At 35.8% G+C, this 16,012-nt stretch overlaps 1 protein-coding gene across 6 annotated transcripts in view; it reads right to left on the bottom strand.

Annotated features, from left to right (window-relative positions):
- VPS13B (vacuolar protein sorting 13 homolog B) overlaps window positions 1-16,012 on the bottom strand; it is a 454,815-nt gene that overhangs the window by 245,530 nt on the left and 193,273 nt on the right. For all 6 annotated transcript variants that reach the window (XM_081116979.1, XM_081116977.1, XM_081116974.1 and 3 more), the window contains exon 24: window positions 10,163-10,383. In XM_081116979.1, coding sequence (XP_080973105.1) covers window positions 10,163-10,383 — 221 coding nt within the window. The remainder of the gene's footprint in view (window positions 1-10,162; window positions 10,384-16,012) is intronic.

The following is a 16,012-nucleotide window of genomic DNA, read 5'->3' as shown; positions in this document are numbered from 1 at the left end:
GACTGTGTTCTTAGACAGTAGTGCCAAATCCCATTGCTTTGGTGAAAACCGAACATCGATTACAGCAAGAAAACTATGAATAAAAGGACAGGAAAGAAGAAGAAAATCCTTCCTCTAGTTCCACATACTTTAAACCCAAAAACGCAAGGATAATTTTGTTCCTAGGAATGCCTTATAGGAAGAGAAAATACATCAGTTTATTGGCTGGGGGGAAACTGAAATTTTACTGTATTAAAGAGGATTCTAGAGGCTCATTTAACTTTGGAATGAACACAATTTTTAAGTCTGAGAGACTAGTGTCTAAAGAGATTGAAGGGAATTGTGTAACTTTGGTAAAACAGTTAAGATGTAGGAACTAGCTGACGGAAATCATTCCTAGGGGAAAAAACTCTGAATACTCAACCAGGTTAAACATGTATTGTGTCCAAGGCCCTTAAATGGCAATGAGTTCCCGGAACCGACACAGTAGTTTAGGCTCCGTCGTTGATATCTAGAACTACAACAACATCTGACATAACAATGAGTTTCCCTGGCCTGCCCTACCTATAGAGCCGGTGCTATATTTTAAAGTATATAAACTACTTGAGGCCTCTGTGTCTGTGCAATAACGGATGAAATTAATGTTCCAAATCAACACTTATGATGTCATTCTAATGGATAAACAAAAGAATAGTATGTATTTAAGTAGGAATTATTTCTCTGAAATGGAATCAAGAAGCTTATACACTGACTACAATCAAAAGTCCACACAGTCTCTGATAATATATGCAAAGGCTACTGTTAAGTATTTATATTGTTCTGGGAAAGAAGCTTAGCTTCTATCAGATTCTCAAAGAAGTCCAGGGCGCACAAAAAAAGACAAGAAGTACTGTCCTTCACAAAAACACAAAAATCAAAAGTAGATGGATTAATAAGCAACCAACCATTCATGAGAAAGGTTTGCATCATTAATCTTAAGAGAAAAAATCGTAACAGTAAAAGAAATTTTAGGATGCTATATACATGTGGGTGTTCGTATTTTACGGACTCACAATTCCTTTTTGTAAGGTAGGACACCCAGAAAATAAAAAGAGATACAGATATATTTCAGTAAGAAAGATTAAACTTTTTTTTTTTTTGGCGAAAGATTCTATAAAGTTTAAAGGCAAATAAGTGCATTACAGATACAGGATTTGTATTTACAGAGTATAAGGGAAGCTCTTCAAACTGCTAAGAAATTTAACAGAAAATTGGATAAATGATAAGAATTATCAATTTATAAAAGAGCAAATTCACTGGCCAATAAACATTCAAAAACTGCTCAACCTTATTAGTAATCAAGAAAATACAAATTAATGTAAACAATATGAATTGCCAACTCACAAAAAAGCAAACTCAATGACCAATAAACTTTTGAAAAGATGCTCAAACATCTGGTTTCATTTCCCTTCAGCATGAAGGACTTTAGGATCTCTTGTAGTTCAGTTCTACTGGTAATTGATTCTTTTATGTAAGAATATATTTAGACTTCATTCATAAAAGCTATATTTAAAATTCCGGGTTAAAAAGCTTTATATAATTTTTTTCACAATTTAAAAATGTTGCTCTTCTGACCTCTAGTTTTCTAGAAGTAAGCTAAAAGTCAAATCTTGGTTCTCTTGTATGTAATGCATCATTTATCTCACGATACCTTCAATATCTGCTTTATCTGTGGCTTTCAACAGTGGGATTATGATGTGCGTAGGCACTGCCTTCTTCATGTGTTTATCTTACCCATCTTTGTTCCCCTCATTTCTGGCTTACATGTAGTACTCAGTAAATATTCACTGAATTCACTTGTGGGGGGGAAAATCAAGTCATCATTTGTAATTTTGACAGAATCCAGAGGGGAGTCTGGAAGCATATGCTAAAGCAGCCACTCACAAGGAAGAAGTTTATTTGGAGTCTCAGGTTTCATCATTCAAAGTTTGGTTAATCTGGCACACCGGAATATAAGAAAGCATGAACTCCTTACTAAATCCCTGAGTACACTGATTCTTCAGAGTGCTGTCCTGTCTAGTGGCTTCCTCTTCTTTCAGGAACTGCTCCATCCCACCAGGAATATTCAGGCCAATTTATGAGAAGGGTCTCACATTCTATATCAGAATCAATCTCAACTAACAAAATGGCATTGATGTAGTATAGAATTTACAAAGTTTTTTCATAAATATCTCACTTAAACTTCCCAAAACCTTGTGATCAATTTTGGTTATAGCACCTGGTAAAAATGTAACAGAAGTTGGTTTATGAGGAATTATCAAGAAGATAACGTGGACTTAAGTGAGTGCATAAGAATTATTACAGTTTGAGTGAAAAGGGATTCTCAGGGTATAAGGTTCATTCAGCCTTGATTCATTCAGCCTTTATTCTCAAATAAAGGTCCTTGGTATTTGGGGAGCAGCAGCAAGGATGCGCTGGGAGGCAGGTGACAGGAGAAGGCACAAAAGGAGGGAGGAGACGTTAGAAAATAGCAGGCCTAACATAAGCCCTATCTGTGTGATGACTCTTAGAACTGGTTTATATTTAAACAACAACAAAATCTGAGTTTAGTTCCAAACAAGGTAAAGAAGATATCCCAGAGCTCTAGTTTTGAGCCACAGTATTACATTTAATATGATTCCATACAAATCACAACACGATTATCTCAAAAGTAAAAGAAAATAAATTAATATTAATAATAGTGGAGTTCCAGGCTAAAACCATAACGGTATCAGAATTTACCTTCAGCTGGGATGACTGGATGACCAGAACATGTAGAGTAGGATAGTCCTCCCAAGGCTACAATGGTCTTTCCTAAGGCCCTGAATTGTAAGATCTCTGGGAGACAACTCCAAGCAGCAGTTAGCTGTTGGTCATGCCAGGATTAAGCTACTACTACAGATAAACTATGAGTATTTTGTTTCTATTACCTCCAGTCTTTCGTATCCCTTTGTAATCTGCCCTCCCTATTACTCTCTCCTTCCCTCTCCCTGCCCTGCCTCCAGACAAGGAACCTGCTTTCTGTCACAGTGCAGTACTCCACATGTTCTAACATTTATATAAATGGAATTATCAGTACCCTTTTTGATCTGGCTTCCTTCATTCAGCACAATGATTGCGATATGCATCCGAGATGCTGCATTTTATCAACAATTCAGTGTTTTCATGGCCGAATAGCATCACATTGTATGTACAGGAGATATTTTAATTATTCACCTATTGAGAAGTATTTGGATGGTGTTCAGTTTTGAGCTACACAGACAAAGTTGCTAAACACAGTGTGTAAAAGTCTGTGTGGACATATTTTTGTTTCTCTGAGGAAATACTTTGGGAGGAAAGGCTGGGTCGAATGGTAAGTCCATGTTGTTTTCAGAAATTTCTATTGTTCTTAGAAATTTCTAAATTTCTAATCAGTAGGAATATAAAAGAATTCAAGTTGGTTCACAACATTCAGTCTTTTTAATTTTAGCCAATCTAGTAGATGTACAGTGGTGTGTCTTCCTGTTTTGTTTTTCCCTGATGAATAACCATGTTGTACATCTTTGCATGTCCTTACTGACCAGTCACCTACCTACCTTACATGGTGAATGTCTGCTCAAATCTCTTCCCCATTATTTGTCTTCTTGTTATTTTATTTAGTGTTCTTTGTTTCAACTTATTGAGTAAAAAGGATTCTTTAAATATTCTGTAGAGAAGTTTGATAAATGTGTTGCAATTACTTTCTCCAAGTGTGCCTTTTTGCTATCTTAATATGTCTTTCAAAGAGAAAATTTTAAAACTTGATTATGCCCAATATCTTCGAGTCTTCCAGTCTATGAACTTTTATCTCTCTCCAGCAATCCTTTGTGGTTTTCAGGGTAGAGATCTTAGACATCTCTGTGAGATTCATGTGTTCATGTTTCTTGGTACCAATGTAAATGCAAATGATCTCATCCCATTTTCCAATTGTTTGCTGCTAGTACATAAAAATACAATTGACTTTTCTACACTAACCTTGTCTCCTGCAACACTGATAAATCTGCTTATTAGTTCTAGTAATATTCTCCTAGAGTTCTCTGGGATTTTCTATAAAATAGTGTTGGGAAAAAGTAGGTTTACAATTTTTGTATGAAAAATAATACAATAATTAATAAATAATAATACAAGAATAAATTCTGCTTTGTGTACTCACAACTGTAAACCTACCTTTGCCCCACCCTTTATTTTATCACATGTAAATAGCAGAAGTTTTACTTCTTTTCTTATCTTTATGCCTTTGATTTCTTTGGCCAGGAGGTTCAGTCAGATACAGAACAGGTGGTAAAATGCCCAGTCACTCTGGGCATTTTCCTGAACTCAGTGGGAAACAATTCAGTGTTTTACCATTAAGTATGCTATATGCTTTCTCATATATGTCCTTTATCAGTTTGAAAAAGTTCTCTAATACTTGTAATTTACTGTTTTTATCACAAATGAGTGTTAAATTTCATCAAATGTTTTACGTGTGTCTACTGAGATTACCATATAATTATTCTCCCTTGTTTTACCTATTTTTTATTGACTTGTTTTGGGAGAGAAGGGAGAGAGACAGAGAGCGAACCATTGATTTGTTGTTTCACTTATTTATGCTATTTATGCATCACTGGTTGATTCTTGTAGGTAGTCTGACCGGCGATCGAACCTGCAACCTTGATGTATCAGGACAATGCTCTAACCAACTAAGCTACTTGGCTAGAACCACATTCAGTATCTCTTAAAAGATACACAGATTTTCTGTTTCTTCTTGTATCATTTTGTACAGTTCTTTTTCAATAAAAATGTTTATTTCACCTAGATTGTTGCATTTGTCAGCACAGAGCTGTTCATGAGTCTCTTCTTTTGCCTTTAATGTCGACAGAGTCTGTGGTGATAACCTCCACCTTCATTCCCCATACTGGTGGTTTACACTGACTTTCTCTTTGCTGTTCCAGTTGCTTCTGCTCTTTATTATTTCCATTCTTTACCTTACTTTGGGTTTAACCTTTTTTTCTTAGCTTCCCAAACTGAAAACTTAAGTGGGTGATTTAAGCTCTTTCTTCCTTTCTAATGTAAGTATTTAAAATTATGCTTCCCTGAAAAAACTGCTTTAGCTGTATCCACTTTTTATTGTCATTCAATCAAAATATTTTCTAATTTCCAAGTGATTTTGTCTTTGATTCATAGATTATTTTAAAACATATTGTTTAATGTCCAGATAATCTATTGATTTCTAATACAATTTGACTGTGGTTAGATAATACACTATATTAATCTTGATCCTCTTAAACATAATGAAATCACATTGTACACCTGAAAAAATGTGATTCCACAGTTGTTGGATACAGTGTTCTGTAAATGTCAATTAGGTTTAGGAGAGTTCTTAGTATTCTTCATATTTCCTATATCTCCAATTATCTATTTGTTTCCATCTAGTGGCTTTATAAAATACTGAGAAAGACCTAATAAAAATTTCCTAATGTGACTATGGCAGTACCTATTATTTAATATCTTTTATATCTCCACTTGCTTATTTTTCATCTAGTTGCTTTATAATCACTGAGAGAAATGGTATAAAAATGTCCTACTATGACTGAATATTATCATATTTTTCCCGCTAATTCTGTCCCTTTTTGTTTCATGCCCCTTTTTAACTCTGGTAATACTCTTTTTATTTATGACTATTTCATTTGATATAAAATAAGCAAGTCAAGCCTTCTTACACTGTTTAAATGGTATATTTTTTTTCCTATGCACTTATTTATATTGTTTCTTTATATATCGAATGTTTCTCTTTAGCAGTAGTCTTGCTTTTGTCCGCATTCTATAAATCTTTACCTTTTAATAGGAGTAGTTGGAACAGAGGTCAACAAACTTTTTCTGTGAAGGGTAAGATAGTAAATATTATAGGCCTCGTGAGTCGTATTATCCTCTCCTACTACTTAATTCTGCAGTTGTAGCATGGCAGCAACCTTAGACAATATGTGAAAAATGTATATCCCCAGCTTTGCTTTGCAGAGCATAGTTGCAAACTCCTGGTGTAAACACTACTAGTTAAGATCATTAACATTTAATGTGTTTATTGATAAAGTTGGTTCAGACCCTATGATCTTAGTTTTTTTCTCTTTCTATCCTCTGTTTTTTGTGACTCTGTTACCATTTCTTACAAACAGCTTTTTAAAAATTGATTTTAGAGAGGAAGGGAGAAGGAGACAGAGAGAGAAACATTGATGTGAGAGCACAACATAGATCATCTGTCTCCTGCACGCCCCCTGCCAGGAATCGTGCATGCAACTCTGGCATGTGCCCTGACTGGGAATTGAACCAGCAACCTTTTGGTGCATGGGATCATGCCCAATCAGCTGAGCCACACTGGCCAGGGCACTATTACATTTTAATTAATCTATTAGCTCTGGCTCCATCTGATTGTATGTTTGCATTTTTTTTAGTAGTTACTCTAGGAGATTAATAATATATGTATATACACAAGTATGTATCCATACAAACATATATATAAACTTCCATAGTCTACTTAAAGTTATATTGTGCACTTAGTGTGACATTTAAAAACCTGGCAACCATACAGGTCCCTTTGGCCCATCATATTCCCCAGTAACCTTAATGATTTTGTCAGCAGAGGTAGCTAGTTACTAATAAGGAAGCGAGCAAATGAAATCAGACATTAATTAGGAAGCTGTAGCATTAATAGGCTCCCCAGGGGACAGCTGCATCTTCAGCTGAAGGGACTTAATCCCCAAAGGGGCAGGAAGAACCTCCAATCTCCCTGGAGGACAACCAGCCCAAAAGCCCTAGAGTGTGATGATGAGGGGAAGGAGAAAACCATAGGAGAAAGTCCTCTGTTGGGAACACGTGCAGTAGAACCCAACATGGCAGGGGGAGGTAAGCCCATGCACAGAAGCTAGAAGACTAAGCAGAGCTTGGAGGCATGCGCGCTCCAAAATGGTAACCACAGGGGAGGAGACAAGCCTGGGAAAATCTAGGAAAGGGATGGGATGGGGAGAGGGCCCAGTACAAATCCAAGAATTAGAAAGATGGGTTAGTCTGAAAGAAACCTTACACCTTCCCAAACCCAAGGAGATATAATCAACGCTTAACGAAGTCCAGAGGCATTTGGTGTGCTCGCGGGTTCCCAAGTGTGGGCACAAGTGAAGGCTGGTCAGGGCCTGGGCGCCACTGTGCCTTGCCCGCCAACCTACAGACGCAGAGTTGAGACACAGACACAGAGCAGTTCTGCGCCTCTGGGTCTCGGCCCCCTGGGCCTGACAGGTGTGGCTGCAGGTCTGAGGCCCCAGACACTGGGCTTCCGCAGAGGGATCTGAGCCACCTGCTCGTGGATGAGGCACTGGGCCCCTGAGGAACAGTCCTTTGCTTTCGCTCCCCTAAACCTTGCCACTCACTATGCCTTAAGTCCTCCTACGCACAGGTCCCCAAAATGCACTTCTGGGACTCCACAGAAGAACCCTATTTCAACTGGCAACAATCTGGCTGTTTTCTGTATCACACCCACAAACCTTGAAAGCCCCAGCAAATGTTACACATTTTGGTTTCCACAGTCATACATATTTTTAAAAATAAAAACTATTTATGAAGCTATTGGTTATTCTGTTGGTTTTCTTCATTTCTGAAGATCCAAGTTTTCTTCGAGTATCACTATCCTTTACCCTGAGGAGCATCCTTAGTATTTCTTGCAGAGCAATACTGCTGGGGACAAACTCTCTTAGTTTCCCTTAATCTATGATGTCTTTATGTCACTTTGATTTCTGTGGGATATCTTCACTGACTTGACAGTTTTTTTCTTTTAAAGATATTTCCCCAATGTCTCTGTCCTCTCCAGTTTTTAATGAGAAATCTGTATTTAATCAAATTATTGTCAATCTATATATAATGTCTTCTTGTAGCTGCTTTCCAGATGTCTAAAAGATTTATCTTCGTTTTTCAGTATTTAATCACAATGTGTCCAAGCATGTTTTTCTTTGACTTTATCCTCAAAGATTAACATTCTGAAAATTGGGTGAACTTCATGAGTATGTAAAAGCCTATATCTATTTGGAAATTTGGGAAGTTTTATGCAACTATTTGTTAATTTTTTTTCTGCCCCAATCTTTCTCCTTACCTTCTGGAACTCCAAATACACATTAGAATATTTTACCTCACAGCCACTGAGGCTCTGTTCTTTAGGTAAATACCTTTTTCCTGTCTGTTTTTCAAATTCAGTAATTTTTATATTCCATGTTCAAATTTCAGTGATTCATTCTCTGTCATATGCAGGCTACCTCTAAGCCCACAGGGTACAGTTTGTTTCATTCAGGTGTTGCCTTATCAATTCTGAAATTTCCTTTATTATAATTTTTTATACTTTCCACTTCCCCAATGAAAATTCTTACCTTTTTTATTCAGTGTGCTTTCCTTTATACCTCATGAAAAAAAATGTAATAGCTGCTTAAAAGATTTTTCTCAATTCAATTATTTTTAAAAAAAAGATATTTTATGTTACTACTTTTTGCCCCCCCACCCCAGAGTACACGGAAGTAATCAGTGGGATGAATGGGTGTTGCAGGCTTCTGCCACCAGGCAGATCTCTTATGCTTTCCTTTTTAACAACTTCTGTGAAGAAGGATCTAAAATAGGTGAACCTATCTCTCTACAATCTGTTTGCTAGAGCTGCCATACAGAAGTATCATCAACTGGATGGCTTAAAACAACAGAAATTTATTGTTTCACGGCTTTGGAGGTTAGAGTGCCTTATCAAGGTATCAGCAGACCATCCTCCCTCTGAGACAGTAAATTCATTTCCTCTCTTCCTTGCTCCTGGTAGTAGCCAGCAATCCTCATATTCTTTGGCTAACAGCTGAATTAGTCCAATCTTGCCTCCATTTTCACACGGCACTCTCCCCATGGGTCTTCACACTGACTCTGCTCTGTGTGTCTACATTCAGGTTTCCCATTTTTATAAGGAAATCAGTCACAATGGATTAAGGCTTACCCTAATGACCTCATTCTAACTTGATTATTTCTGTAATGACCCTATTACCACATAAGGTCACACACTGAAATACTGGGGGTTAGGAATTCAACGTATCTTTTGGGAGGGGCACAATTCAAACCATAACAATTTCCCTTCCTCTTGGAAATGTTTTAAAGCAAGTATCAGCAATAGCATTCGGGAACTAATCGATGAAAGGGTAAGTCATTTCATAATTATTTTCTCTGATGCCACTGTGGGTCAGGGCAGAATGGCAAGAATATGCATTTTAATAACAAGGCCATGGCCAATATATAGCAGGCCCAATATTTACAACATGCACAAATAAATAGAAAAATTAAACCAAGCTATAAAATATATAGTACAGGGAGAGAAGATGGTATAAGTAAGGAGGCTCTATAAAACACAGAGTTGTAGCTGAACCCACTTTAAAAAACATACTTTAAAAACTGGCTTATAAACACTATAAGCCTGTGATAATGCTGGGATAAACAGAGATTTATCAATATTAACCTGTCAGATTCAGTTATATTCCAAAAAGTATTCTTTTAAAAATAAAATTTCAAATACTACTCAACACTGATAATCTATGTAAAAAATATACTATAGTCTGCTTGAGGTCAAAGAAACAAGTATTAAATTCTATGCAATTAATAATTTCCACAAACCGAGGTGATTCAAATTCAAATCAAACTGTAAAACTGTAGAATACTACGTTTGGCCTACACCAACTGAAGTGCTATGAGAATAACAAAATGCCTTTATAAAACAGTAAACAGTGCTTTTAAAAAAATGTATTACATGTTGAGCAAAAGAAGTTCTGAATGATAATCTGAGTGAAAATTACATTTGATCACTTCAACAGACTCCTCCAGTCTGATGGTAAAGTCGTTCATCAGTGTTTAAAAACTTTACATCTGCAACTGATTTCATTCCATCAGCCAAAAGATGCATTTATGCTGCCACCATTACATTTTTAGAAGAGTTTAAATTACAAAACTTGAGAGAGCTTCAAAGCAATTCTTAATCTAACCATTCTGATCTTGATGGCCTTGTTAAAAATAATTTAGGATACTTAATAGAAGAAATACCCTGCAACAAAATGGATAACAATTGTTCTTAAATAACATTATTTTAAATTTCTTTTCATAAATCAAATGTACCAACCTGGGGGTTCGAGCATTTTATCTCAAGCGACTCTAGGTCAACATGGAGACAGACAACAAATGAATGTCTTGCATCAGGTGCTGTAGTGAGCAGTTTTTGAGATGTAACGGCTAGAGTAGAGGTACAACCCATAGGATCCACTAGGCAAAGTGTCACTTGTTTTCCAAAAAGGGTATATACGCTGAAATGATGCAAGCTGATAGTCCAAGGAAAAGCATCACCTGATAAAGAGGACGAAAGATGGTAGGGAAACACACATACAAAAATGTAGTTAATTGTCACTTGGTAGTAAGTTGTCTATTCTCTAAATCTGAATTATAAAACATTCAACAAAGCATCATTAAAAGCGAATATAGTATCCCAGAGAGTAATGTGCTAAACAATTTGCATGTTATGTTGTTACCTTCTAAAATTGTTTATTTTTGTATTTATTATAACATACTACTATATCAATAACTACATACATTATAAAACACAGAGAAACAGAAATGAAGGAAATGAGATAAAAATATAAATAGAAGTTCTAACTTCCTCTTCCTTTATCCTAGTGGGTTGTACTGTGGAACTACTGCGGATGTAATGCACTATACCTTAAAGACCACAGAGAGTGTGTTAAATTAGGAACATGCAATAATCTTTGCATGGGTTGAAGGTGATCACAGAATCATGCGAATGCTTACTTAAAATACAGACTCTGGGTTTCTCCTTCAGATCTACTTAATCAGAATCTCTGATTACAATCTTCGGTGGTAAGACAGAAGATACATTTCTGTACCTTCCCTTGGTGATTCTCATGTATGATGTTATTTTTATATAAAATACACTTGATAAAAATATAAACACTCACAAAGTTTAGGATTAAGAGCAAAATTCCTTTCTTTTATACTATTTTCTTTATCAGAGATTCATTAATATAAATTTGTAAGATAAGACTATCTTTTTATTGTAGCTATAGTAAAAGTACATTGTGAAATAACTCTTAAAAGTATACTCAGATTCAAATATCTATCAACATTTATTACTGGGATGCCAATTTGATGAAAAATATGTTCCTTACAACTTGTATTTTTGACTTTGTAATTCTATTAGTACCTGTCAGTATAGACTGAATAGTACAGACTTCTTGTTAAGTAAGTAGCTCAATTATTTGAAAACAAATGAAAATATTTATTTACTTTCTAATTAGAGAAGTATTAGTACCTTACTGAAGATAATTTAGAAAATATAATACATAAAAGATAAAAATCAAAACCAGTCACAATCCACCATTCACAATGTCACTCCCAATAATAAGTACTATTAACACTGTTATATTTCCTTAAAGTCTTTTTCCTCCCTATATTGCTGAACATGCCAACACAGATTAGAACCAGGATCACACAGTACCTTTAGTTTTGTGTTATTTTTCAGTGACACACACAAAAGAAACCAACAAAATTTAAGTTATTTACTAAGTGGATCATACTATAAATGTATATATTAAAGAAATCTAAATATGCATTTGTGTCATGAAAGGTGATACTCTGAATGCTACAAGGTAGGTTCTCATAAATTTGAACATTCAAAATGTCTTGACCAAATATAGCTAATAAAATTAAAATCAGAAACTTTGAACTTGAGACTTGGATAATCTAGCTACATAGTAGTCCACAATAACTTGAATGGAAACGAGAACTGCATGATAATATGTGGTCAGCACTGTGGTAATCTGCCTCTTTTAAGACTTAAAATATTTTGCCCCCAAGAAGTAACAACAAACTTTAAATTATCTGTAACTAATTCTAAAATTATTTAAAAACCTATACAAAGTTCCATGCTATTTACAAAATAAAGGCTTTGTCAAATTTGCCTTAAAATATTTTGGAAAGATTTGAGGTTACACATTTTAAAACTGGTAGTGAGCTATATATAGTTTTCAAATGTTATGTGATCCAAGAAATGCTAACTGGTGGAACAACTCTGCCTCAGGGGTCAGCTCCTGCACAGTGACTCATGCACAGTGACTGACAGTTATCCTTTTAGTTAGCCAGCCTGAAGGGTTAACAACTCCACCGCAAAAGGGCCAACAGCACTCAAGACTCAACTACAACAGGAGGGTGCACATAACCCACTAGAAACATTTCCTGGAGCACCAAGCTCAGGTAGTCTGGAAGATTGTGTCACTGAGCTCAACAAGACACCTACATCATAGCCATCAAAACACATTTGGGAGTCATAGCATATCTACCTAACACAAAGAGACAAAGCAGGGAGACAAAGAAATATGCAAGAGAAAGAACAAGAGAAATCCTAAGGAGAATGAAATGATATGGAAGTAACCAAGATACAAGATGCAAAGTTTAGAACAATGGTTTAAAGATGCTCAAGGATTTTAGGAGAAGGAAGGATAATCTCAGTGAGAATTTAAACAAAGAGATGGTAAGCATTAAAAAGGAAAGGGAAGCCATAAAAAAGAACCAAGTCAGAAATGAAAAATATAATATCTGAAAGGTGGAAGACAACAGAAGGAATCAACAGCAGGCTAGATGAATTAGTGGATCGAATTAGTGGTTTAGAGAACAAGATAGCAATAAGCACCTAAGCAGAGCATCAAAAAGAAAGGAAAATTTTTAAAAATGAGGAAAGTCTAAGGGACCCCTAGAACAACATCAAGTGTATCAACATCTGCATTATAGGGGTACCAGAAGGAGAAAAAAGTGAGCAAGGGATAGAGAGCCTGTTTGAAGAAATAATGGCTGAAAACGTCCCTAACCAGGTTAAGGAAAAAGACAAACAACTGCAGAAAGCACAGTGAATCCCAATCAAGATGAAGCCAAAGAGGCCCACACCAAGACACATCATAATTAAAATAGCAAAGGTTAAAGACAAAGAAAAAATTTTAAAAGAAGCGAGAGAGACAGTTAGTTACCTACAAGAGAGCTCCCATAAAGTTGTCGGATGATTTCACAACAGAAACACTTCAGGCCAGAAGGGATTGGCATGAAATATTCAAAGTGATGAAAAGCAAGGACTTACGACCAAGACTATTCTATCCAGCAAGGCTATCTTTCAAAATTGAAAGCAAAATAAACAGCTTCACAGACAAAAAAAAAAAATTGAAGGAGTTCATTACCATCAAACCAGAAGTACAAGAAATGATAAAGAGCATGCTTTAAGAAGCAGAAGAGCCCAGCCGATGCTCAGCGGTTGAGCATCGACCTAGGATCCAGGAGATCGGGGTTCGATTCCCAGTCAGGGCACAGGCCTGGGTTGCAGGCTAGGCAGTCGATCAATGACTCTCTCATCATTGATGTTTTTATCTCTCTCTCTCTTCCCCTCCTTTCCTCTCTCTGAAATCAATAAAAATATGTTTTAAAAAAAAAAAAAGCAGAAGAAATAGAAAAAGATAGGAACATAGGTATACAAAATAAAATGGCAATAAATAAGTACCTATCAATAATAACCTTAGCCCTGGCTGGATGGCTCAGCTGGTTGGAGCATCATCCCATACACCAAAAGGTTTCGGATTCAATAGCCAGTAAAGGCATGCACAGGAGGCAAGCCCCTGATGTTTCTCTCTCACATTGATGTGTGTGTCTCTCTCTCTGTCTCCCTTTCCCTCTCTCAGAAAGATAGTCAATCTAAACATATCCTAGGGTGAGGATTAAAAAAAATTAAAATAATAATAACCTTAAATGTTAACAGATTAAATGTTCCAATCAAAAGACTTAGGGTAGCAGAATGGATAAGAAAATATCTCTCTCACACACACACACACACACACACACACACACACACACACACACACACACACACACACACACACGCTGTCTGCAAGAGACCCACCTGAGATCAAAAGATACTCAAAGACTGAAAGTAAAGGAATGGATAAAAATGTTCCATGCAAATGGAAATGAAAAACAAGCTGAGGTAGCAATCCTTTACCAGACAAAATACACTTCAAAATAAAGGCTGTAACAAGGGACAAAGTCACTACATAATATTAAAGTGATTGATCCAACAAGATTATATAACCCTTGTAAACATGTATGCACCCAACAGAGAAGTATCTAAATATATAAAGAAAATCTTGGTGGACATTTAGAGAAAGATTGACAGTAATACAGTCATAGTAGCAGGAGATTTTAACACCTCGCTGTCATCAAGTATAGATCTTCCAGACAAAAAATATCAACAAAAAATATCAAAATATCAACAATATAAACAACTTTAAATGACACATTAGATCGGATGAATTTAATTGATATTTACAGAACATTTCATCCCTAAGAAGGAGAATAGACGTTCTTCTCAAGTGCGCACTGGGTCATTCTCAAGGATAGATCGCGTTAGGACATAAAATAAGTCTTAATAAATTCAAGAAGACTGAAATCATATCAAGCATATTCTCTGACCACAATAGTATGAAACTAGAAATCAATTACAGTAAGAAACTGAAAAACATTCAAACATGAAGGCAAAATAACATGTTACTAAACAATGAATGAATGGGTTAACAGTAATACCCAGGAAGAAATCAAAAGTTACCTGGAGACAAATGAAAATGAACAGACAACAACCTAAAATGTACGGCACACAGCAAAAGCAGTCTTGAGAGGGAAGATCATAGCATTACAGTCCTACCTCAAGCAACAAGAAAAATTTGAATTAAACAATCTAAGCCTACACCTAAAAGAACTAGAAAAAGAACAACAACAGAAAAGCCCAGAGTAAGTAGAAGCAAGGAAATAATAAAGGTTACAGTGGAAATAAATGACACAGAGACTTAAAGAAACAACAAAAAAACAAAACAATTAAACCAAGAGCTGGTTCTTTGAAAAGATAAACAAGATTTACAAACCTGTAACCAGACTCATTTTATAAACAGACACCACAGACGTACAAAGGATAGTAAGAAAATACTAATGAACAACTATATGCCAACAAATTAGACAACCTGGGTGAAATGGACAAATTTCTAGAAACATACAACTTCCAAAACTCAATCAGGAAGCATCAGAAAATTTGAATAGAGCAATCACAACTAATGAAATCGAAGTAGTAATCAAAAACCTGCCAGCAAATGTAAGTCCTGGACTAGATGTCTTCACAGGAGAATCTTACCTTACATTCACAGAAGAACTGACACCTATCCTTCTCAAACAATTCCAAAAACTTCCAGAGGAGGGAAGACTTGCAAGTTCATTTTACAAAGCCAGCATTATCCTAATTCTAAAACCAGGCAAAGACACTACAAAGAAAGAAAATTAGAGGCCAATATCCCTGATGAACATAGATGCTAAAATCTTCAACAAAATTTTAGCAAACCAGATCCAATAATACTGTACATTAAAAAGGTCATATACCATGATACGGTAGAATTTATTCTGAGGATGCTAGGTTGGTACAGTATCTGCAAATCAACAAATGTGATATATACATATACACACACATATATATAACACATAGATATAGACAACAGTAAAAGTGAAGGCCAGAGGGAAAGGGGGTTGAGGATAGAGAGGTGTGAGCAAAGAGGAGATAACTGGGGAAAGAAAGAGACTTTGCTTTGACGATGGACACACGATAGTGTGCAGATGATAATTTGTTGTGTTGTACACTTGAAACCTGTGTGGTTTTGTGAACAAATGTCACCCCAGTAAATTCAATAAAAAATAAAATAAAATAAACTCAATTTCCTCCTTAAGAAACCAGAAAATGTAAGATGAAAGCAAAACAAATCAAGTAGAAAAAAGGAATAAGAAAGATTAGAACAGAAATCAATGAAACAGAAAACAGAAAAACGGGGAAAAAAACAGTGAAACTAAAAGCTGGTTCTATGAATGGATTAGCAACCTGACAACCTTCAGA

This window comes from Miniopterus schreibersii (genome assembly GCF_964146895.1).
Source record: "Miniopterus schreibersii genome assembly, chromosome: 17".
Lineage (NCBI taxonomy): Eukaryota > Metazoa > Chordata > Mammalia > Chiroptera > Miniopteridae > Miniopterus > Miniopterus schreibersii.
The sequence above is the reverse complement of the archived record's forward strand: the minus strand, read 5'-3'. Positions and strand labels throughout refer to the sequence as shown.